The sequence below is a fragment of the Wyeomyia smithii genome, chromosome 1 (genome assembly GCF_029784165.1).
Source record: "Wyeomyia smithii strain HCP4-BCI-WySm-NY-G18 chromosome 1, ASM2978416v1, whole genome shotgun sequence".
In the NCBI taxonomy this organism is placed as follows: Eukaryota; Metazoa; Arthropoda; class Insecta; order Diptera; family Culicidae; genus Wyeomyia; species Wyeomyia smithii.
The window spans coordinates 143,227,206-143,251,494 of record NC_073694.1 but is presented as its reverse complement, the minus strand read 5'-3'; the positions used below and the strand labels follow the sequence as shown (position 1 = coordinate 143,251,494).

General features: G+C 38.3%; 1 protein-coding gene across 2 annotated transcripts; it reads right to left on the bottom strand.

The window, feature by feature from the left end:
- Positions 1 to 253: 253 nt before the first annotated feature.
- On the bottom strand, positions 254 to 24,077 carry LOC129717573 (GATA-binding factor C-like). Of its 2 annotated transcripts, none has more exons than XM_055667572.1 (7): positions 23,003 to 24,077; positions 10,175 to 10,987; positions 5,769 to 5,920; positions 3,883 to 4,017; positions 1,932 to 2,103; positions 1,681 to 1,868; positions 254 to 1,615 (listed from the first exon to the last, which is right to left on the bottom strand). In XM_055667572.1, the coding sequence occupies exons 1-7, from the start codon at positions 23,235 to 23,237 to the stop codon at positions 1,592 to 1,594; spliced, it is 1,719 nt and encodes a 572-aa protein (XP_055523547.1). In that variant the 5' UTR covers positions 23,238 to 24,077; the 3' UTR covers positions 254 to 1,591. The 2 variants fall into 2 exon arrangements, with proteins under 2 accessions (XP_055523547.1, XP_055523548.1); XM_055667573.1 differs by having other exon boundaries at positions 10,508 to 10,987.
- Positions 24,078 to 24,289: the final 212 nt, after the last annotated feature.

The window sequence follows — 24,289 nt, the reverse complement described above, 5'->3', positions numbered from 1 at the left end:
TATTTTGCTTTATGTTTCGAACTGTCGTGTTTGCTGTTCAGCATCTCACAAAATATGTGTAAGTGATGTTAAATGTGTGATGAAGTGAAGAAAAGGAAAATTGATCCGTGAGCATAAGTATCTTAAGTACTTAAATACTTTTTTTACTCTGAGGCGCAGTTTAAAATTTTTTAACAAACAAAAAAGATTTATTCACTTGCACAGGAGCTTGGGTTTTGTATCGTAATAGCAGCATTTCGGTTAAATGAACACATTTTGTATTTTTGTTTATTTTTTTATTTATTTGTATTCATCCTTATCACAATAGATCACAACAATTATTTAAATAATTTTGTTTATGGCAGTGGGCTCACATTCCAATACAGAAAAGTTATATTCCCATAAAACGTTTACCATTAGCAAATGTTTGCGTTGTTGACATTTGTTTTTAAAATTCAATACGTGTTTTCTTGTTTTTTTTCCCGTCATAGATTGAGCTGAACTATGTTTTGTTTTATTATTTTGTTTTATTTACAAGAATATTATAGCTATTATCCATTGATTTAAATATACACTTTGTACAAATATATTATTACAATTATAGTATCTATATACTGATTTTCGGTCTTATGCCTAATTGTTTCTCCTTTCTCGCAACAGTCTCTGACTATTTATTTCAAATTTGCAATTGCCTTTTTCATCTCTCGTGCTAACTAACGCGATATTAAGCTACAACAAAAATAATCAAAATATAATAGAATAATCTTGCTTGACTTAAAAGAGGAAACATCATTTACCTATCTAGTTCTTTGCACTTTTCGACAGCAGCCAGCAAGGGATGCAGGGCTGGTGTATGATAATGTATTATACTTTTATTTTGCTTACCAAACAGTTATGAAACGCGGCTCATCATAACCGAAAAAAATGTTAGAAAGATGGGAAGAGTAATGCAACAGCATCCATAACTCTGGGCCAGGCCGGCGCAGAAGGTGTCATTTTGATAACATTTCTTGCTCGAACCGTGCGCCGGATGTTTTAGCATGATCGATATTTTGGCGTCAAACTCAACGCTAACGAACCGCTTTATGGTTCCACGTGTTCTACAAACGTATCTATAAGCCTTGCCATATGTCTTGCAGATAGATGTTTTATCTTCTCATTATAGGCAAGTTAGAGCAGATAGAAGTCAGGAACCACAACTTATTTCCGACAGTCTGATATCAAAAATGCCTTGATTAAGTTGCCAACGAAGAGACACAGGAAAAATGTATTGGATGTAACTTGAAGGCCGTTTTGGGCATGTTGGATTTTACGAAGTAAGCCAAAAATTTACTTCCAACGAGCAGATGAAGAAATTTATCTATAGTTCTTATGTCTCGACCAGAACTGGAAATAATAATTCAGCTCGAATTGCTACATGATCAATTAGCTGGGCAAAATTCACTCAGGTCTGAAAGTGCAATCTCTCCAAACTGAAGGAGAGTTGAAAAACAACCGCTACTCTTGCGTTTAATTTAAAATTGTACTAATATCAACTTAGCCACGTTTTGCTGCTTGAACCCGTTTTTTGCTACCGGTGAGCGTCACTTTTACTAGCTTACTGGCCCATTAGTCACGTGTATTCCGATCGCCAACTCTGTAAAAAAATTAAAAAGATATTGTAGTGTACTGATATTGTGAAATTTTTGTTTTTTTTTTTACCATAGAGTTCAATCCTAGATGGTACGATTGCGGGTGTGCTACAGCTCCGGTTCCAAGAGGTGCTGTACTACTAAAGCCATTTTGCAAGCTTCCGGAGGTTCCAAGCGATCCGAGACTTGTCGTGTACCATCCACTGTGCATGTGCGAATGGGCGGGATGCAGCCCACTGGACAGATGAGCGTGTTGTCCTGCGTTCGTGGATAGAAAATCTATAATACGTTGAAAAAAAAAATAGAATATTGCAAACTTACCCATCGATGTTGGGAATGCCCCCGGGAAGGATTTGTTATGGTCCAGAGGATTCATAAGATCTCCGAAGGAGAAACTATAGCCAGGTGTTGATTTCCGTTTTTTAGATTTAGCTGTCAATTTGCGGTTCCTTGTTTGAATGCCTTCTTTTTTCATCGTGAGTGGTCGATCCACCTGTAGAAAAAAGGTGAGAAGATATGTTTATTTTTTTTCATCTCACGTTGAAGAGATATTAAATTGGTAACGTATGAAAACAAAAATTTGTTCCATCAGCTGCTGCCTTACTGATTCGATATTATCTGATCGCGAGTTGGTTCGGGATTAAACTCCAGTTGCATAATTTATCTCGATCACATCATTTGATATTAAAATCGCAGCTAGATACGGCCGAAATGTTCTGAAATTAATCTCGCCAGCAAATCAGATTGCCGCGCGTTGGGATCCATTTTCATCGCGAATGGCGAATGTGAAGAAGCAAGACTTTTACCCTGCATGGTTAGGATCGAATATTTCATCGCTCGGCGGCTGTCACTCGGGATGATGAGTTGATGAAAGACGGCGAAATTATCGCGCTAATTGGCGTTTCGTACGGCGCATTTAAACTCATTAGCCAAATGAGACCACCAGATTGCGGGAAATTTTTGTGCTTATTTTCGTAGTCTGACATGCCGTAGTGAGATTGAACCATCCTATATAGCTAGCTAACTGATGGAATTGTAATCAAAATTAAACTTTGTTTTTCAAATATGAGTTTTCATCTATTTTTGTCGATTATTATGTGTTTTCTCTGATAAGTTACCACATTAATAGATACATCAGTTGATAATTGGAATTAATGAATACATAAACCACTTGCGTGACCCAAACCCAATGCATAATTCACACTAGGAAATCTTCCTTGCCTAGGCTTAAACATATGACGGAAGGTTTGTAATGGCAGTATCTTATAGCTAAAATTGATGCTGCTTCTTATTGTTAGATAATTACTCAAATTATTCGGCTGCAACTTCAAACTATATGCACAGTGTGCAGCAATAGTTTCATTACATTTGCATCCGCCGTATCGTCGTTGGGCTGCAATTATTGGATGGTCTACCCTTTGCAAAAGAAAAAAACCACTAGCTGAAATTTAATTACTTTGACCATCACTAGTGCGTCTACATAATAAAATTGCTACCAGATTAGGCATAATTTTAATTGCCTTCGTTTGAATCCCCCAACTCGTACTTCTCTGTTGTTAGTTTCCAAAAAAGATATAAAAAATTAGCGTAGTGCCAGGAAAATGTCAGTTAACGACACAAAAGGCGAAACAAAAAAACACGCTCCGTTACCCTGTAGCTCTCGCATATTGGCTCGAGGTCCGTCAAAAAGTGCGGTGGGGGAAAATGTGATGTTTTCCATTCATTAAGCACATCTAATGGAAAAAAATATTATTCAAATTTATGCAAAACTGCTATTTGCTCGGATGGAAGAAGAGTTTCTGTTTCTGGAAAAAGCTTGCTGCCCCCGAACGGCTTTCCCGTCTGTGTGCCCTGGGTTTATGGTACACCATGGAGCATTAAAAAATTAAAACTTCATCAAAATCGAATCAAGAGTGAATGGACGAATGAAACTGAAGAGAAACGCATGTATAAATACAATGCGAAACTGGGAAAATGTTACGTTTTCCCTGATGAACAAAAGCTAAGCCATGTTTGAAGCAGTGACTGTACGAAAATTCAAACGAAGCAAGAATGAGTTATTGAGCGTTTTAATTATAATGGTCATTAAATCGCTTCTGAACAGTTGAGCGTAGAGCTTTGCCTGACGTGTGGAGGCTTTCCGTTGTCCTTGAGTTGATGCTTTCAATAGCCAGGTGTAAACGATGACCTCGCTGGTTTTGGGAAACCGGGTCCCAGTGCGGAGTGGCACACAGTACAAGTTAGCGTTCACAGTTACACTGCAAGTACTCACATTATGCAACTTGTAGTACAGTCCACAGGCGTTGCAGACTGGTTCTCCGCTTTGGTTCCTCCTCCACAGCGACGTGGTTGTGGTTTTGCAGTTTGCACATGATGTTCCTGCCCGACGGGCTGCACTTTGCTGGGACTGAAACGAGAGGTAAATGGAAGCAGAGTATGAGGTATAAGTTTGACAATGATTTCTGGTTTTGTAATGGCTTTTGGCTATGATCAATTATTCTTTTACACTTCCACTTTTTGAAATTTTAATCTACAAGCGCCGTTTTCAGTCTAATAAATGTGTGTGATAAATTCAAGAAAGCACACGTTGGTACGTAGTTTAGTAAGGAATTTCCAAATTTACGTCACTTGTTCTTCAAACCCAATTGAGAGCCATGAGGAACTCATTGAATTCTTGATAAATGGATGTTTTTGTATCTTCATTAGTTATCGAAGCAGCGCACTGATTGTCACTTTTCTAGAATGTTTCTCGAAAACTGTCAGCAATTGAATGGCCGCATATAGTGTCACGTAGGTAGGCGGTAAGAACCATTGATCGGAGAGAAAGAGTACTGCAATATAACTATTCATATTTGCGCATTGTATGCTGAACACACCCAGGCGGTGCGCATTGATACCGTAAATTCGGCACGTAGGATGCCTCTTTAATTACTATTTCGATGGGTTTTATTGTATTAACCTAGTTCTGGCTACACATATGCTTTAAGTGACTAACCGCGTAAAAACAAATCGAATAACCCACGACACTACGTTAGTCGCAGGTTTGTCACATTGTAAAAATATTGTCATACGAAGTATTTTAAAGTGATTCGTGCTCTAGCATCACAGTAGGTTTGTACTAGATGTAAAGGTCGCAATTTCATATGAAAATGATAAGCCGTGTGGTTCAAATAATAATTTCGTTCATAGAGAATTTTTTAACAATAACAATATCGCACGCTAGCCTGGGGGCTAATGCGGTCTCGATCAACTAGATTAGTTGAGAGAATTCGTTATCGATATTGTTTTCGGCACATTTTTGCATGTTGTAGGATAAGTACAACGATACACCGTGCCCCAGTGCTGAGTCGAGAAAATTTCCAGCTCGAAAAGTTCCTCGACCTGATCGGGAATCGAACCCGATATCACAACCGTGTGGGAGAGCTAGCCGACCGACATCGCTTACCACAGAACCACGGGGACCACATAGAGAATTTTTTAACCAACATTTTATTTATGTCAAACGAAGTCTACGATTTTTGGTGATCTCACTTCTTAATGATTAACATCGTAGCCGGCCATACCCAGTGCAGATCAATTGGGAGAGAGATTTCAGGAATGCTAGTTAGACACCTGTTGCTATTCATCCACAAGTATCATAGTAATGAGTTGGTGTTGGTGAAAAGGTACTGATATGGATACGGATTACGCAGACGAAATGTTGCGATTTCTGGCATTCGAGCACCGAGAGACAGTATCCATGAAATAATGTGTATTGTGGTTTCGTGAAACGAAATCTGAATATTATACAGCCACCTAAGCTGAACAAAACAGGGGTGCTAGTCAAACAATGTTTAGTTGTGGCTCTGCAAAAACTTCAGGATGTAGGATGTCTTTGAGCATTTGACAACTTTTTGATATGAAAACGATTGTTATTGCTATCGTTTCCACATTCGCAAAATAGAGTAATAAATCTCACAATGCTGTAATATAAATCTTGCACAATAAAAAATTCAATCTTCTAAGGATGTATGCTGTCAAGTATTTTATCCTGCCAACAAAAACATGTAGAGATAGCGTTCTACACGCATGATATTCCTGTGAAACGACCGCTAGTTCAATTCTTCATTCATGGTTTTATGATTTTAACTTTACTAGAAGACTGCATATGATACTTACGGTAACTGGTTTTCGTTTCGGTTTGATTAGCGGTCGGTTTTGGCCGTTCATTTTGTAGTACAGTCCGCACGCATTGCACAGATAGTGGCCGGTTGCATCTCGCCGCCAGAGGGGCGTCGAGGTGGCACCACAGTTGACGCATTCTCGTCCCTCTGAAAACAGGAAATGAAAAATTATATGTAACAAATGACGCACATTATTATAAAGGTTTATGTAGGCTGAAATTTTCTATTTTTGTTACTGCCAAGATATCAGTTGAAAATTTTTGAGCAAAAATTCATTAAGCACGGTGGATAGTTCAATGTGATTGGATGAGATCTTTTGGAGAAAACTGTAGGTACATGTTTTGCAAGAACGTTTATTTACAGAAGGTCTTCTTTTGGATGCTTATGACCAAGGAACTGGTAGAGCAGCTTTCTGGCGTAACGAACATCTATTTCTGTATCGTTAAACGGAAAACCACTTTATTTGTCGTTACAGCTTGCTTCATTTTATCTTGGAACAGACTGAATGTCGCTTAGAACATCAAAATAATATGCATAGCTTTCCAGAAATTACATAAAATTATCTGAAATACTATCAACAATTACAGTCAATACTGGCTTGTTTCGCTTGTTGTGTGGTCCCCGTGGCTCTGTGGTTAGCGATGTCGGTCGGCTAGCTCTCCCACACGGTTCGATTCCCGATCGAGTCGAGGATCTTTTCGAGCTGGAAATTTTCTCGACTCAGCACTGGGGCACGGTGTATCGTCGTACTTCTCCTACACATGCAAAATGTGCCAAAAAACAATATCGATAACGAAATCTCTCAACTAATCTAGTTGATCGAGACCGCTATTAGCCCCAAGGCTAAGCGTGCGATATTGTTTTAATGGCTTGTTTCGCCCAAATTCAACTGAAGAAAAGAGTGAAGTGTCTATTTTTCGGGTGCCAGTGCCAGTGATATTGGTACCGTGTCAAATGGGTGGTAGCTGACAGTCTTGCCATCCCCGTGCTTATGACAGAGAATAACATCCGAAAATTTGAAGGACAACTCATACTGTAAATCTTGATCTGATACGGTTGATTTTGTTCGATCGTCGGCTGTTGTTCCGCTTTATGAGCAGTAGATAATATTATATTAGGCCGTGTGAATAAAGGAGTTTACTCTGCTTCTCCTGTTAGATGTGCATGGGATAAGTGAAGTTAACACTTTTACTCATACGGCTACTACTAACTACTCTGATCATATGAACGCAATGCGAATCGTAACATTGGTTTCGTTTTATCAATCCGACTTTGAAATAAGAAGAATACATTGATATTTTTACCATCTACTCGCCATTTTCAGGTTCACTCCATACTTAGTGGTGCCAGATTATTTTATTAAATCGCAAACTATGAAAATTATGCATTCGTTTATGGCGTTTATTGTGTATATCGGTTCATAAGTATTTTCATAAGGTATTTATTTTAGAAAAGATTTTGTTGTTTATTGTTATCCTGATGCATTCAGAAGTAAAGGTTAAAAATTACAAAAGACAAAAAACACCAAACAATTTTGTGAAAAAAAAACAATTCTTTAGTCTTTGTCTACGGATTCGTAGAAATGGAACTGTAGATCACAGGCAAACAGACGAACCACGTCATACAAAACTCTAGGAACATTGTGGTTTCGACTAACTTGTGCGACACCTACCGGACATATTACGCAAAAGATTAACTTTCAGCCTTTCTGCAGATTTTGGCAGCACGGCGCGCGACGACTGTCAACTGAGTTCAAAGCGAAAAGTACATCAGCGCCACCACTATCGCGGCGGGAATATTCCACATAACTGACAATCATTTGAATTAACCGTTATTTTGGTCCACGAAATTGAATTTCGTGGTACGTCTGTTTGTCTATGCGTAGATTTCTGAAATAACATGAAAAATCCAAATCGCTTGAACACCAAAGAATCTCTCTCGTTCCTATTGTTACAAAATTGTTCCAATGAACACCAAAGAATATCTCTTGTTCCTATTGTTACAAAATTGTTCCAATTTCATCTTAAAAATAGTCTAAAAACAAATCTCTGTTAAAAAGCTTATCGATTATCAAGGTATAAATATTTCAGTGATTTGGTATTCTACACGGATAAGTCCAAGTCTCAATCAACCAATGTGTTCTCTCGATTCGCACATTTGCTCTGATTTCGCACTGAAAATTTGTGAAATGCATAACGCAAGATGTGTGCAGTGAATAAATTGCCATAGATCGAATTCAGAATATATCATGAATAAAACCGGAATCAAAGTTGAATGCAAAATGTGTTGAACAAACCTAATGTCTTTTTGATTATTTTTTATTCGATTTTGTTTTTGAATGACCTGATTCATGACAATGAATTGATCAGCTAATATTTTTTATTAATTTAGTCAGTATCAAAATTATCAGTATTTATTGCTGGTTGCACTGCTTCAATGATCGCAGCCTATTGAAAAACATTATCAATACCAGTGCAATTCAACATTATCGTACCACCGACCAATTCGGGACTACGATGGTGCTGATATTTGTTTGGTTTTTGCATGAGAAAAAGAAAGTAGGATATATTTTTGCTTTTGTCAAAATGAGAGTTCGCGTGGGTGCGAACAGCCTTCAAAATCTCTTTTAACTTCGTAGTCGCGAATACTTTGGAGCCGGCCAACATATTAAAAATATTCTAGAGCATTAATTGCGTTATGTCCAACACACAACCGTTATCCACGTTTGAGACTTAATCGAAAGTTGTGCTAGATTCGCACAATATGTATGTGGTATGTATTCAGATCGCGAAAATAGAAAGTTTGCAGGTATAGAGGCTTTTTCTTTTGCTATGCTTTAATAATAAAAACGATGATTTGAATAAAACAGAGATCAATTATTTTTCAATAAGATCCAATGTCATCGATTGGTAGACGTTCTTGACTAACTACACTCAAAACTTGGAGCTTTCATCAATTATTGCGATGCTGTAATTTTAGTTCGATTTTGTACAGAAATTGTGCGAAAAGCATGATTTGACAGCTTGCGAATTGTTTCACTATTACAAACATTACTAATACCGGCAAACGTTTTTTAATGGTTCTTGCCAACCCAAACTGACGAAGAAAGTACGATCATACCCTCGAACCAAAGATTAAATAGCAAGATACACAAGTGTCAGAACTTTTCATATACCTTGTAAACGTCAAGTATTTGGTGCCCCCGGATCACTCCCAGAAATATTAGTGGTGAATGTGTGTGTAAAATGTGCATGAGCTGCCAAATACGAGCTTGACAATTACAACTACGAGCATGTCTTGTCAAACGTGTCAAATCGATAACACGCACATAGACAAAGTTAATGTTTCTTGGACCCAATGAAGGCGCTTCGACCTTGTTGACAGTCACATTTAGGGAGCTGTGTGTCTTGTTATTACTCGTCTTAGGTTATAGCTAAGACACCTTCGTTATCCGTTTTAATCGATAAGGTATGATCAACATTTTTTTGGGATTCCTGATCACGAATGAAAAATTTATTCAAAACCGAGTTTAAAACATATAATGAGTATTCAACTGAATATTTGTCCAGCTGCTAAAAACATAGCATTGCAAATAGAACAACGATTTGTCTTGTGTTTCTCAACGAATGGCACTAACACATTCGTACGTAAATAGGTCTAATGATGTCCTAGGTTGAAAATTGATTGTTCGAAATCGAATAACGTTATCATATAAACAACTTGCGATTAGTGTTCATGTGTTCCGAATGTTCCAGAATGGAATTCTTTACACTTTTATTGAGTACTCTGCAAAATTGAGTATCAAGAACATGTTCTTCTTAATGGATTGTGATCCAAAGGATTCGGGTTATTTGATGCTGGTGTTGCACTCTCATTCAAATAAAACTAGTACGTTTGTTTCAATACCAAAATGGGTGTACGATATAGACACGTTGTGCGAACAAAACAACGGAATCAAATAATGAAAAATATAATTGAAAAAACAAAACATAACCACTGTTGCAGATTTTAACAGAATACTGTTAAACTATACATTTTATACTATACAACAAAAATAAGATTCTCGACTGTCATATCTTGTCATATCTTGTCATTTCGTCTGTGATTAAAAATGTCCTAAAATAACAAATAATTCAATTGGCAAACTAGTGAAGCAAGTGTATGCGTGAAACATTGACAGGCAACAAATAAACATATATCCAAAAAATAAACAATGAAACATCAACCGATGGTACTGTGTAAATCACCCGAATATGCTTTATGAGCTTAGTCCACTTTCAAAAGTAGTAGACAATTTTTGGAAAACATTTTATTGTTAACAATGCTATCGAATGATTTGACAAACAGTACGCATAATGAACAAAAATAACAGATAAGCCCCACACCGTGTCCATATCTTACCGGCACTGGATTTCGCTTTTGCTCTCTGCGCCTTTATGTGTGAGCTGTTCATGAGGCCCGGTCGGGGGCTCTGCTGGTATGTTCCACCTGTTCCGCCTCCGCCACCGCCAGTACCGCTACCACCGCCACCGATGCTGTGTCCGGTTTGGTGGAATCCGTACCCGGTGTGATCGTACCCGATCCCACTGTGGTGCGTCTGATCGAACATGTTGAACGAATTGTTGACGGTGGAATTTTGGTAGGTGGCGGTACTGTTACCACTACTGCTTCCGCCGTGACTGTTAGTAGCGGATGCGGAACTATTGTTGTTATTACTATTGTTGTTACCCGTACCTTCCCGATGCTTTGGGTGATTATGCTCCACCTCTGCGTTATTCCGATCGCTAAGCGAATTCCCGGATAAGCAGGGTTTCACATCGATTCCGCAGTTGTCCGCCGAATGCGTCGAGATGCTAGAATTGTTGTTATTGTTGCTGTTTGAGCTCGAACTAGCATTCAGGCCATTTGCCGCCGTCTGACTATGGTGCATAAAGCTGTTTAGGGTGGTTTGGTACTCGGTAGGCGTCTGTACTGAATCCGGCGTGGAGTCCTTCGGTGGTGTCGGTGGAAATGAGAACAAATGTTGACCCGCCGATGTTTGGCTGCTTTGCAGTTGGTTTTGTTTACTCTCCTGCGGATCCTGGGGGCAAGTAAAGGGACTACTCCAGCTTCCGCTGGCAGCAAAAGGTTTGGTCGATTCATTGAACCAAGACAGGGGACTCGGAAAGTGCGGTCGACATACTTGTGGGGCCATATGCGGGGACATCCGAGAAGCTGAAAAATAAAAGGAAGAAAAGCAAACATTGAATCATCTGTTGAATTAGTGTTGTTTTATTTTTGTTGTATAATATAAAATGATCACTGTACAACGTTGAACTTTCTCGGGAGTCAGATGTAACCGATTCAAGTTCATAAACTTTGCTTAATTTTATTGTTTCTGATTCCAATCGGCGGGATTTTCTCCTAGGCAATAAACCAATTCGGGGCCCGGGTGACAACTTCCACGGAACCATGTCCGAGCACATTGATTAATTAGTTGATAGTGATGGCGATTTTGGGTGTGATGCTGCTTGGATGCCGCAAATAAAGTTTTTTTTTGTTTTGCCTATCAAAATTTTTACAGCTTTGAGTCAATAAAATAATCAGAAAACTGTTTCGGTGATGGCTAGTGTCATTTCTGTTTTAGGAGACCCGCAGCTTCTGGGGCTACCATTAAATCATTCAATTCTCACTTTTGGAACCGTCGCAGATCGGTTTGATTTAAACTTAGTGTCGTTTGTAGCATAGGATAGTAATAAATCGGTTGATCAGTTTCTAGAATTCGAAAAGGTCGTTGAAAAAATGTCAATAAAAATGTATCTGCTGCTGGGGGAAATTGAACGCACCGATCGTAAAATGAGCTAACAAAATCGAAGGCCACAATAAATAAAGCCGTTTATAAGCTTTTCGTTTTGTTCTCTTTACTGCTGAAATAGTTAAATTCTCTGCAATAATCGAACATCTGATGGCATTTGCACGATGTCGCTTCCAACCTGTTTAGCATTACAGGTCAATAAAAGGACAGAACACTTTGCCCAATTAGATCTATCAATGGCCGATCTCGGCGTTCAACACATTTCAAAACATTGTTCCGCCAAAGGAATGCACCATAAAAAAACCTAAATGGTGGAACAAATTTCTTCCTAGAATAATTCGCGACAGGTTGGCCTTCTTCTAGGGTTTGATGGCTGGTGCTCTTGTACAGCTGATGCGAGAAATGTGAGCGTTGTTTCCTCCCCTCACGTCTTGATGCAGCCTAATTTGATTTTATTTATCATGATTTGGCAAGTTTTCCTAACTCTTAAATAGTTGCTGGGACAAGACGCCAAGTGGCTGCGGTGGAATCCTCCCACTTCGATATGTTTTGAACAACCTGATGGCCGACGGCTTGGTTCGTAGACAGTCGTCTACCAAAAAAGGTGAAATTCAAAGGGGCTTCTATAAAAAACCAAAACAACTACAAGAAAACCTTTTAATGGATTACCACGAAACATGCCGCTCTAATGGTTGATGGCTGGTTACATTTGGATCAATTCTTTATTATTAACAAGAGCTGCGGCGAGCTTTCGGGAGTCACGGATTGCTCCAGTTTCTGGCATTTCTTCGACCGCACGAGAGCTCTTGAAACCTTGCTGCCTGAACCTATTTGTTTTATTACGTCTATTAAGTGTGGTTCATAATTTAAAGCGCGGGTGCCATAGAAGCGGGTACGTAATAAGAGTTGAATTCGAACTTGGCACTCATTCGAACGCAGCTAGAAGCCTAACGCACCTTGGGACGCGAACTGAAGCGCGAATGCGCGCGAGCAAACTTTCGATCGGCTTCCATTTAATCTTCAATTAAGCCAACACATATGGTTTGGATAAACAGAAGTAAGCAAGTAGCTTGAAGTTAAATCGAATTATGACAGTTTGATTGTTTGGCTCGTGATGCTGAATGCTGATGATGATGATGATTTTAAGCGATTCGTACACTTTCCCGCGACAAAGTTGGAGCTCCCAGGAGGCTAGCGGTCTGCGGTTGAGGCAGATTCGGTGGCGCACTTCTTTTTGATGTGTAGACAGTTTGACTTTGACATGGTTCTTCAAACGTGCGCCCACCGATATGGCTGATGGGTTTGGTTCGTTCGGCCATGCCGGACCATCCTCCGGCGACCGTCGGCTGCAGGCTGTGACGGCTCCGAACGGCAGCAGTGCCACGGTACGGCAGCCGGTCGGTAAGTGGTAATTAGCTACAATTAAGACATCAGGCTCAGCCACGATGACGGGGCGACCCGCGAGCTCTAATGGGTTCGATCGTGGCCAGCTCCCCCAGCTTGGACAGGATTCGCCGGAGGGTCAGCGTTGGCCATGTGGATTTTGCTTTCATGCGAAAGACTCTTTTCGAAAGCTTTTAGCATTATTCGGAATCTTCACTTTCTCTTGAGCTTTTGCAGATATTTGGAAGCGGATTAAATTATGCAACAAATTAAAGGCAATAACGTGAGACGTACGATGCCGTTACTTCTTTTGCTGAAGTTGATATAAGATGTAGACAAATGAGCTTTTTAGGAAAATATCTTTACAGTTGAGATCGTGACTGCATGAGGTGGCCTTCAGCCTTTCCATAGTCTAGAATTTGAATACTTTTCGCGTGAAACGATTGAAAATAATATTAGAATAAGTTTGCCTAGATTGCGACTTTTCAGCTAGAATTTATATCGAGTAAAATATCGTGTAGGTTTCACGGCTGAGAGGTCAATATGTTCACCTGAAATAATTAGAAGTAAAAACGCACACCTTCCTCGCTGTTCGGTTGCAATAAGAGTTCTTGAAAACGCATAAACTTCCAGCTAACAAAACCACCCACTTCCCGAAACTCGCCCGAACTTATCTCCCATTGTGTGTCGGAAGGTGCCGCCTCCCCACGATTGCGTCCCGAACCGTTGCTTATGGTAGTAACTATTTCCCTGACAGCTAATAGATCTCGTCTTGATGGCCGCCGGCACGGAATCAAAATTATTCAACCATAACCAAACTCCTCACCTACAGACACACAAATGCGGCCACGCTGTGCTGGTTGACGCTATCAGCACCATAAACACTGGAACTGGGCGCAAAAAGGCGAAAGAACCAGTCACGCACCCCCATATGTACCTATACAACTGCAGCAGTAACAATGAGAAAAAGTATACTTTGTTGCTGTTGCCTTAACGATGGGCTGAGGGGTTGCCTCCAAATTCGAAGGACCCCGCTCGGCCGGGCAGCCAACCGTTGCCGATGAGAAGTGGGCTTCGTAATTTGTAATTTGTTATGTTTTACCAAAATTTGAATGGCCAGGCCTCAAAGTCCGGTGAAGGTCAGCATCGACTTGGCATGTTCCTTCGGTTAGCTATTGAAATCGCCGAAATGAAAGGAAGAAAACGAACCTAATACAGACTTTGTTCACGGGGTGGTAGCAGCGGAAGAGCTTTTCGTAACGATACCGGGCCACCGTGGACTGGAGTTATTGCGTTAACGGCCAAAATATGTTGATGAGATTGGCCGGTTTGCGTTCGGCTCCGGATCGCGTCGTCGGTGGCAGTCAGCGTGACCGGCAAAGAAAGCTCTAATTGTTGGATATTTAACGCATTTTTGAGATAAGATTTTGATGGTTTCAACAAATTGAGTGCGATATAAGCTTTGAAGTATCCTTTGTCGTTTCAGGAGTCTTATCGCTCATGTAGCACAATCGTTGCTTTTTTGCGTGTGTAATGTGGGTAGTTATTTTATACTAGTTACACACATTTCGCGTATCTCAAGCCGTTAAAAGTTCATTGTTTTTCAAGGGCATTATTTCGTATATACTTATTCACTCTCGCCGGGTTCGAGTCCAGCTCGGGTTAATGGAACCCGAAATTTACAGTCTCTGAAACTATCTATACTTTTAACACAGGATATGTTATGAAGCATAGGACCTTAACGTGAATTACAATGTTGTATGAAAAGTTTATTGTTCTTCTAACAGCTATTATTTGTAGTTGTAAATTTGCCTTTTTCTATCAGTACACTACTGAAATTACCGACTTCGGTCAATGAACATGATTGAGCGCAAAGTCGAGCGGTGTACCTGATACACATTAGCAATAGATTTGCAATCCTTTTGCTTTGTTCTGTTACCTTTGTTCGTGGGTGCTTGGAAGTAGCTCTAATCCTTTTCTTTCGGAAATCGTCTTATACTTTGTTGAATGTGGCGTAGATTACCCGCAGGTTAAGTATAATGCAGCTCTGTCTGGCTTAGGTCTACTTTGTCTGCCGAGAGGTTGGCGCCAGCGCTGCTTTTTTTCTGGCTCCTGGTACGCATGCAGAAAATCGTCACTGCTTGCCGTTGCAGCTAGGATTTAGTGGGAGATTATTGGACGGTTTGTTTTCCACATAGTTCAAGTGCGCTCAAAAATAAAAGTAGATCAATGAAAATAGTGTATTTGGGCTCAGCAGTTGTATAATTTAATTTCGAGCATTGAACACTTTGCAAAAAGTTTCGTATTGAGTTTCAATCATGATAAATGCAAACTTTTTGCAGTTTGGCTTGGCTTCATTTTTAGATTGCCAAAATTGAATAAACTGCCAGTAATTAAGTGCGTATATTTTTGGATGCATAATTCCAATAAATTAAACTTGTTATGAAAATAAATGAATGTGTTACATAGAGCGTTTTTTAGATTTGCTTGAAGAGATTGCAAGGAGCTAAAGTAATGATTTAATATATAAAAACTTATTAAACAAAATAACATTTTTTTATATATATTAGACTGGTCGACAAAATCGAAAACTAATTTACTCTAGAGCTCAAAGTGGAAAAAAATGGAAGATTATGACTTTCTAAACTTGTTGTAAATTTCGGTGCTCTTGGCGAGCTCGGAAATGCGTAAAAGACCGCGGAGCAATCGCTCGCCATGTTAATCGCTTCTAAGTTTGCTTACGGGAAAACTTCATTCGAGCTTCTGAAGATTTTACGCACTTCCGACTTGGCTAGGAGCACCAAAAATCACAAAAAAAAGCTTTAATCTTTCATTTATTTTAGTTTGAGCTCTAGGTCTAAGCTGTGTTGACAAACGGTCGATAAATTCGAATAAAAAATCCCTTGATCTAAACAGGAAAACAATGGAAGGTTGAAACTTTTTAACCGTTAATGTGATTATTAGCGATCCCAATTAAGTCGAAAGTGCGTAAAGTGTACAGAGACTTAAATAAAAATTTTCCGTGAATAAACGTAGAAATAAACGCGAGTAAATACTTTGCGGTCTTTTGATGCACTTCTGAGCTTTTTTTTATTCTTGCTTATTTTCCGTCGGTCTAGTTCCGCCACTGTTGTTGTGCCAATCACCGACGCCCGGGAGGCGACTCCAGCCAGAACTCTAACTTACGACCCGTTGATCAACGGACCGGCGCCAACGGCTTTACTTCCTCATGCGATGGAAGGCGTGATCCCAGAGATTTTTCGCCTCAGAAAATCTCCCGGTGTCGGCTAGGATTGAATTTAGATCAGTTGGGTTGGTTGTGAGTGGATCACGCCACCCCACAACCATCGACACCTATGTCGGCGTTGGGATTCGAACCCAGGCGTCGAGCGTGGTTGGCGGAGACGTTACCAACCACGCTAGGCCCCCGCCTCTAAACTTCTGAGCTTGCTAGGTGCACCAAAATTCAGAAAGAATGTCAAAAAGCTATAATCTATAATATTTTTCCAGTGTGAGCTCAGGGCAAAACCTGCGTTGACCATTATTATCATTGTACAAAATATACTGCTTACATTGTTTAATGTGATTTGAAATCATGGCTTGAAATATTCAATATTATACAATGGATATATGTACATTACAATCCTCCAATGTAATGATAATTTATATTTATGGAAGCAGCTATCTTTTATCAAGTAATGTGAGAAATTATATAGTAACAGTATGATAAAATGTTCAATATTTTCGTTCACATAAATGATTCGCATATTCATTTAAAATATTTGCTTCAAACTTTTATTCACAAAAGCATAACCCAACAAAGCTACAACTACTTTTGGTCGATTTTAAAATTTAATTTTTAAGGGGATTTTTTAAAATGTCGTAGGAATCGGTGGACTGGAATCATAGCAATTTAGCGTGGCGTGTGGCGAAACTTCGAACTCGATTATCACGAACATATTTTTTTCGAAAAATGATTTCGCGGACTATTGAGTAATTTCTATCTATTACAAAGTGCAACAAAAATTAATTTTTTCTTCTACCTTGGCTTCTATGTATGATTTTTTAATGAATTTTGACGCGAAAACAAATTTCACCGAGTTTGAACACATTTCCCTTTAAGGGGAAACAGTGGCGCCATTTTGAATTTTTGAGAAATCGATAATTTCCTGGCCCAAATATACAACCCCCTCCCCGCAAAAGGGGGAGGATCAGGTGAGAAGACAAATTGTTATTTGTTATTGTATCTTCGAGTATAGCTTACACTCTTGATATTACATTAAACAGATTTTAAATAAGTTAATCTAACGTCGAGTTTAACCTATTTTAGTAGTGTAGGGGAATTGAGGCAAGATTGACATGTTGCTGACATCTTACGTGGATCAGATACCTACCAATTAATTTCTGAGACTGTTTTACTCGATATAGGACATAATTCAACTACCACTTTTAGATATTAGCGCATTAACATTAATGTTCAGACATACTCGATATTATTCTGCTTTTTGAGTTTAGTTTTCGTCCGATTTAAGATCTGTTTTTTTAAAGATGGGTAAGAAAATGCTAATATGTGGACAAACTCTTAGAATTTCGATATTTGGCTCTTAAGCAAAATGGCATCGAAAAAACATTGAAAATTTTTGTTTTCTAAAAAAATTCAACATGGCGTCACTGTTGCTCCTTAAGGTGAATTGTGTTCAAACTCGTATAAATTTGTTTTTGTGTCCAAATTCATTGAAAAATCATACATAGAAGCCAAGGTAAAAAAAATGTTGCTCTGTGTTATAGGTAGTACACGAGTGTAGGGTTTGCCGTTTTTTCAGGTCGAAAACCCCAACTTTTTAAAAATTAGAACGACATTTTCTTAAAGAAGAAAACATTATTAGTAACAAAATTTCAAACTAATCAATGAAATGTCTCTGATTAATCGTCTACACGATAAGCGTGAAACGTTTTCAGGATTGTTTATCAGTCATTCTATCGATAACAGTTTTAGTTCATTGAAACATCATAGAACCTAGGCATTAAATGAAAAAAAAAATGCAAAAAAGCTGTAATTGATATTGTAAATGGTATATTACGGTGCTTTCATTGTGAACTCACCGGCGAGAAAAACATTATTTTTTGAACGTTTCCTTTTTGCTCTGTATCTAGAATCTGAATGCAAGTACTATATGTTTTAGTTTCGTGCATGAGCGTGTGTATCGCTGACAAATTGACGTTTGTTTTTCGATTGCTATCATTGGCCTAGATGATCACTTTTGAGCAGTTTTTGAGTGGATGATAGTTTTCAAATTTTTTAAAGAAAATATGCAAAAAATTGTAACACATGATTTTTGGAATTTCAAATTTTCATCTTGGATAAATTGCGCAGTTAAAAAAAGCTTTTCTCCCCAACTTAAGTTATCATCTAAGATATGAAAAGTTTGAGTATGTAGTTCAAAAGTAAAGCTGAAAAATATGATTTGCCTATTGACGTTGCTTTATTTATCATTTTGTGTTTGGGTTGAATGTTATTTTAAGGTGAAACGGTATTGAAGCCAGAAACAGCCGATTTCGAGCCACCACTTTGAATTTTTAGAAGCTAAGACTCGGAAATAGATAATGTGTTCCCTGTGAAATCGCTATTTTATGTTTGCTTTACCGCAGCAAACATAAATTAGCGTTTTCACAGGTGATGCATTAACTGTTATGTGATGGCTCGAAGTCGGCCATTTTTCGCTTCAATACCGTTTGCCCCAAATACATGTTTTTACGACGCAAAGTCGTCTAAAACTGAAAAAAAGTTTTGTCATAGATCTCAAACTGTAAAAAAAAGAAAGTTAGCTTTTTAACCGTTCTTGTGAATTTTGGTGCTCCTAGAAAGGTCGGGAGTGCATCAAAAGGCTACAGAGTAATTGCTTACCGGGTTCTTCGTTTTCACGTTTCCTTCCGGAAAAACTTCATTTGAGTCTCTGAAGACTGTACGCACTTTCGACTTGGCTGGTAGCGCCAAAAATTACAGAAACGGTTAAAAAGCTATAATCTTCCATTTTTTCCCGTTTGACCTCTGGGCCAAATTTTTTTTTTTCGATTTAACCGACCAGTTTTCAACACAGCTTTGCCCTAGGGCTCAAACTGGAAAAAAGGAAAATTTTGGCTATTTAACTATTCCTGTGAATTTCGGGTCTCATGAATGATAGAATAAAGATCAATGAATATTTCGCGTAATCAAACGTAGAAATGGCGAACCTGGCGAGCAATCACTTTACGGCCTTTTAACGTACTTCCAAGCTTGTCAGGGGTACCAAAATTCACAGGAATGGTTGAAAAGCAGTTATCTTTCATATTTTTCTAGTGTTCTAGTGTCAAATTCAACTGGGTTTAATTGATGAAGATGAATCAGTAGAAAGTTAGCTGTGAAAATATGAGTAAACATGTAAATGAAAGGGTTTTCTGAAGATTTAAAAAAACAGTTGTATACAACAAGTTATCTCATTAATTAAATGAAACATTGAATTGAAAAACTACAGTGACCTCATAGATTTTCCGCTAGTGTGCGTTATTAACTTTTTACTAACTTTTTTTGGGTGATTCAAATAGGTTATCGGTATGATACATTAGAACATAAAAATAAATTAAAAAAGGGAATGCAGTTTCGCCATTCTGTGAATAACAGAAATAACAATAATAACGATAGGATATTTCTACTTGTTTACAACAATATGCATTATTATTGGAATAAGCAGAGAAACTGAATACTCGCTACTAACATTTATTTGGAATAATGCTATTGTTTAATTAATAGTTTAAAAAAAACATTTACTTTGAATAAATTTTATGTTTTCACAATAAACATTTATTAAACGCAGCAAAAACCTATTTCAGCCGGTTTGATGTTTTCGTATAGTGTTTCAAGGTTACAGAGTCCGCTTTGACAAACGATTGGTCATGAGTTCGAATCTTAGTGGAAGCAGACCGCATAAGTTTATTCTTAGGCTCCCTTCTATCTTCCTACTTTGACCCTTTCTTCTCGCTAAATTCCAGAAAAAATCACACACACAGTACCTTTCCAGGTAGTTAAAATTACCGATACTTTGCTAAAGAGGTTCGGTGAAAAAGAGCAGTATAGTCTATGTATGGGCACGTACAGAGGAGGGGGGAAACTATAAAAAATCCGTCCGTGACCACGGTGACACAGAATCATGCTTTCCGTTATTGTTGTTAGAGATGCGGAGGTAAGCTCGATCTCTGGCATAAACGTTTCTAACATTTCCTTCTCTCGTTCTCCCTAACCGACTGTGATGACGTAGCCGGTCGTGTTATCGATCTAGCGGAAGCTACTGAATTGTTGTACATTGAAGATGGTAAATTAATCTCAAATAAGCCATCTTTACGGTGGTTTAATGTGCAACTTCATTAGCTCAGATCCATCACGAGAGAGCAATTACGAAATATGTGGATATGTTCAAACTCAAGTTCAAGCTCTATTGAAACTTTTCCAAAATACACGGTAAATTTTGTAACAAAAACAGGTTATTTGTAATAAAAACAATTTTATTAGTATAATTATTATTTAGTACCTTTTTACGTAACAAATATAAAAGTTTTCTAACTTTTTCTAAACTATGCAGCGCAATATTCGAAAGAAGCGTGGATCTGATACATCAATCATTCCAATACGTAACTCACACATATTACGCGTACGTCATACGTGTACACAATAAAACTAACACATATACACACATAAACAAACACTCGTTCTTTGTAGCATTCGAGAGGTATTACAGTTAAGTTACTTTGTGGTTGAATGGTTAGAAAAAATGAAACTTCCATTGTGTTTATTATCTGAAAAGGACGTGCATTTTTTTTTAAATCTTAATTGCAATATTTCAGAATGTATTTGGATGTGTGTTCTTGTAGTATAAATAATTTATGTTTTTCAAAGGTTTAAACGAATAATAATGGTAAAACGTGTAAACGCGTGTTATTTTTATTTGAAATTTCGTTCTTTTTTAAATATTTTGAAATTAACTGTGAAATCGAAACAAAAAATGTATTTTGCTCAGTTATTTTGAAATAAAGTATACGAAATTTTAAACTGATCAGTTTTTGAGTTTAATATGGCACTATGCATTTTTTGTAGTGTTCAAAGTTAATACGTCATAAAATAAACGAAAAAAACTTATAAAATTTACTTTTACACGAGACTTTTCTCCTAATAGACCAAAAGTATCTGATTAAAGCATGTCATCCAAGTAAAGTCCAAGTTAAAGCGTGGCAGAAGATCAAATAGAAAATTAAAACAAGTTGTTGCATACACGAAGAATTGTGCTGTAAACTACTGTTGCACATATTTTTAAATTCCGCATATTAACCCTACCCCGCTGAGAGAAATAATTTATTACTCAGCAACCGCATGCATAATTGCCACAAACTATATCGCATATTGAAGATCAATCTCTTCTCTAACTGCTTAGAATATTTTCGTCGTTAGAAATTTCAAGTATAGTTGTTGAACTGTTATCAAAGTTTACATGTCAGGTGATGATGACATTACCCACGGGAAATGGGTTAATCATTCTGTAACTGAAAAAATAACTAAATTATATTGAAGAGATCCTATCACAGGTTTCACTCAAGATGTTGTATTTGATTAGTTTATATCTAGTGTATCATCTGATTTTTGTTGTTGCTGGTGGTGTTTGCAAGTTTTAGACCTAATATCAATTTTGCGTTTTTCATTCAGTTTCAAATAAGCTCTAAATCTACAACATGTCTTTAATTCAGAATGTTGCACCGGTTTTACGAATCTGAAGCAATAAATTTGGGAATCCGGCTTGCGGCAAAGCTCGTTTTCTGGTTGAAAACGTAGAGTTTGTCACATTAAAGATTTTTTTTCCAATTTCATTTTATATGCGGGTTCAATCTTCGATTTTGAACCCATTCCCAGCGGGTGATGTCATACGGCATCACCTGACATTCAAACTCTGATTTAAGTTCAACAATTATACTTGAAAATTTGCATGATGGAACTATTCAGTATGATTAGAGAATAGGTAGATCTTTAATATGCAATATAGTTTGTGTCAATTGTGCATAAAGTTGATGAGTAATAATACTTTGAAGTTCATTTTTTGAGGTAAAAATCGATTTCTCTCCGCCGTGATTGGGTTAGATTACATTTGGAGGCATAATTACATTTCTAATTTTTTCCAATAAAAAACTTACAGTTTTTCGAAATAAACTTAGCTGAGGCAATAATGTTTCCACAGTGGACAGGATTTTGTTTATAATTATAATTTTTAGAATCAAGTAAGATTCTTTTGACCAAGTTATGTTGTTTCAGATATTTCTATCCAACATAATTTGGCGAGCACTAGTGTAAAAACCTAGTCCGACATTATCGTTTAACAAAATATGTGTTCTTTGCTAAGGATTTCAACGACAAAATTTTGTTGCTCTCGATCCAACAGTGACAAATTGTATTCTACTTGAATCACCAAAATTCACTGAAACAATGACCATTTTCCACGTCATTTTTCAAATTTTTATTCAAAGTAATGACAAACCCCTAATTAGGAACCTTTGCTAGAAATTATTGGTTATTTCGTGAAGCGAGAACTGCTTATACATTTTAAAACATTTACAGAATTTTCACAAATTTACTTCCTAATTCTTCCTGGGTCGAATTTTATAGATAAAAATTCGATCTGGCGAAACATAAAAAAGCATTACTTTTGATTCTGCAGCAACAATTAAAAACGCTTTTTTTAAACCAGTTTCATTTGTTGGTTACTGTGCAAGTGCATAAAATTTTCCAAGTAGACATCACAAGAACTGATTTCACCGATGTCAAACTACAAACTTAATAGGTGTTGAGTAATCTCCTCAAAAAAATCGCACATCTGAGTGTTTCAAATTTAAGATAAACAGTGCAGAATCTTTTTCCAAGCCCAACACTTTTCGCTATGAGCAACTACCATTTTCGTTTCTTCACAAATTGTTTTGGAATTTCCACTCAGTTCCATCCACCGAATTTAATTTTTCCTACTATTTTATATGACACTCACCATGGCTGCCGTATCCGGTGGGGTAGTACCGCCGGTGGGCTGCCGCTGCTGCAGCGCCGTTCTCGAACCGGTAAAATGCATTCATATCGGACGTATCGACGCCACCGGTACCGGACTGCTGTCCGAGCGAGGCCGCAGCGGCCGCCGCTGCAGCTGCCGTCGGTCCGAGCGAACTTTCCGCCGCTAGGCGGTTGTCATACCAACCGCGCGCCTCTATCGCCGAGGCATCCATCATTGGGGAGCGATGGAAATCTATTACTTTGTTACACTGATCAGCCTACGTGATAACTATGTAACGACACTGTTTCACTGCTATTTTCGACTTAGTTTTTCACCTTTTTTAATCACCAATTAATTCTGTTTGGACAACTTGGTCCTTGAAGAATGTTTTCACTGCGCTCCAGTCACGTTTACTTTTCCTATCGTCACCAACACTAGACGTGATTTCTAGACAACTGATTGTGGCCACTAGAAGTACAAATTAGTTCACCAGTTTTCCCGTCAGCATCCGGGCTTACTTAAATCGGCTGAATATCCTGGCCACTCGACCGGGTCCGTGTATTTTCTTCATACGCACTTTGCATAATCGCTGTATCTCAACTTCCAATAGCCGAGCGTGAAAGGATTGCGGCCTGCAACTGTGAACCTCTCGAAGGGAAACTCTTCACGCAAGCACCTCAAACCGCTCGATTGGGGTCTTATTCAATCCTGTTTGATCACAATGCTGCTAGTGAGCTATTCACAATTTTAATGGATTAACACTTAGCATGATTAAAGCGAAACGCATTACGCTTCTCACTCGCCATGGTGTCACTCCCTCGCACCAAGAGCTTTCCACAATTGGGTTTTCTCCTGACTTTTTGCAACTGAACCTAGAAGCTGGCAGGCAACGAACCCCCAAAATGTACGTTCCAAACAGCCACCGAAAAGAGGATAAAAGAAGATATATCCTAACACTTTGTTTTGTTTTCGCGTTGCTCACAAGATTCGAATCAAGGTGGCAAGGTGTCCACTGCGGAGATCGTCCTCTCTCTCACTGAGCAGCAACAAAAAAACCGCGCAACCACGACGACGGCCTGGGGTCGACTGAAGCTATTAATTGTTGAACTATAGTTGTGTAATACACCTACTCACTCAAAGACTCATACTTGTACAATCTCCTCCAACACACAACGAGTGCAACCCAGTGTGCCAGAAGCTCAGCATTTGCGTTGGTGTGCCGTAAAACCGCTCGAGCTTCAACTAATTGGAAAGTAAGATTACCACCACATGTGCAACATCAACATC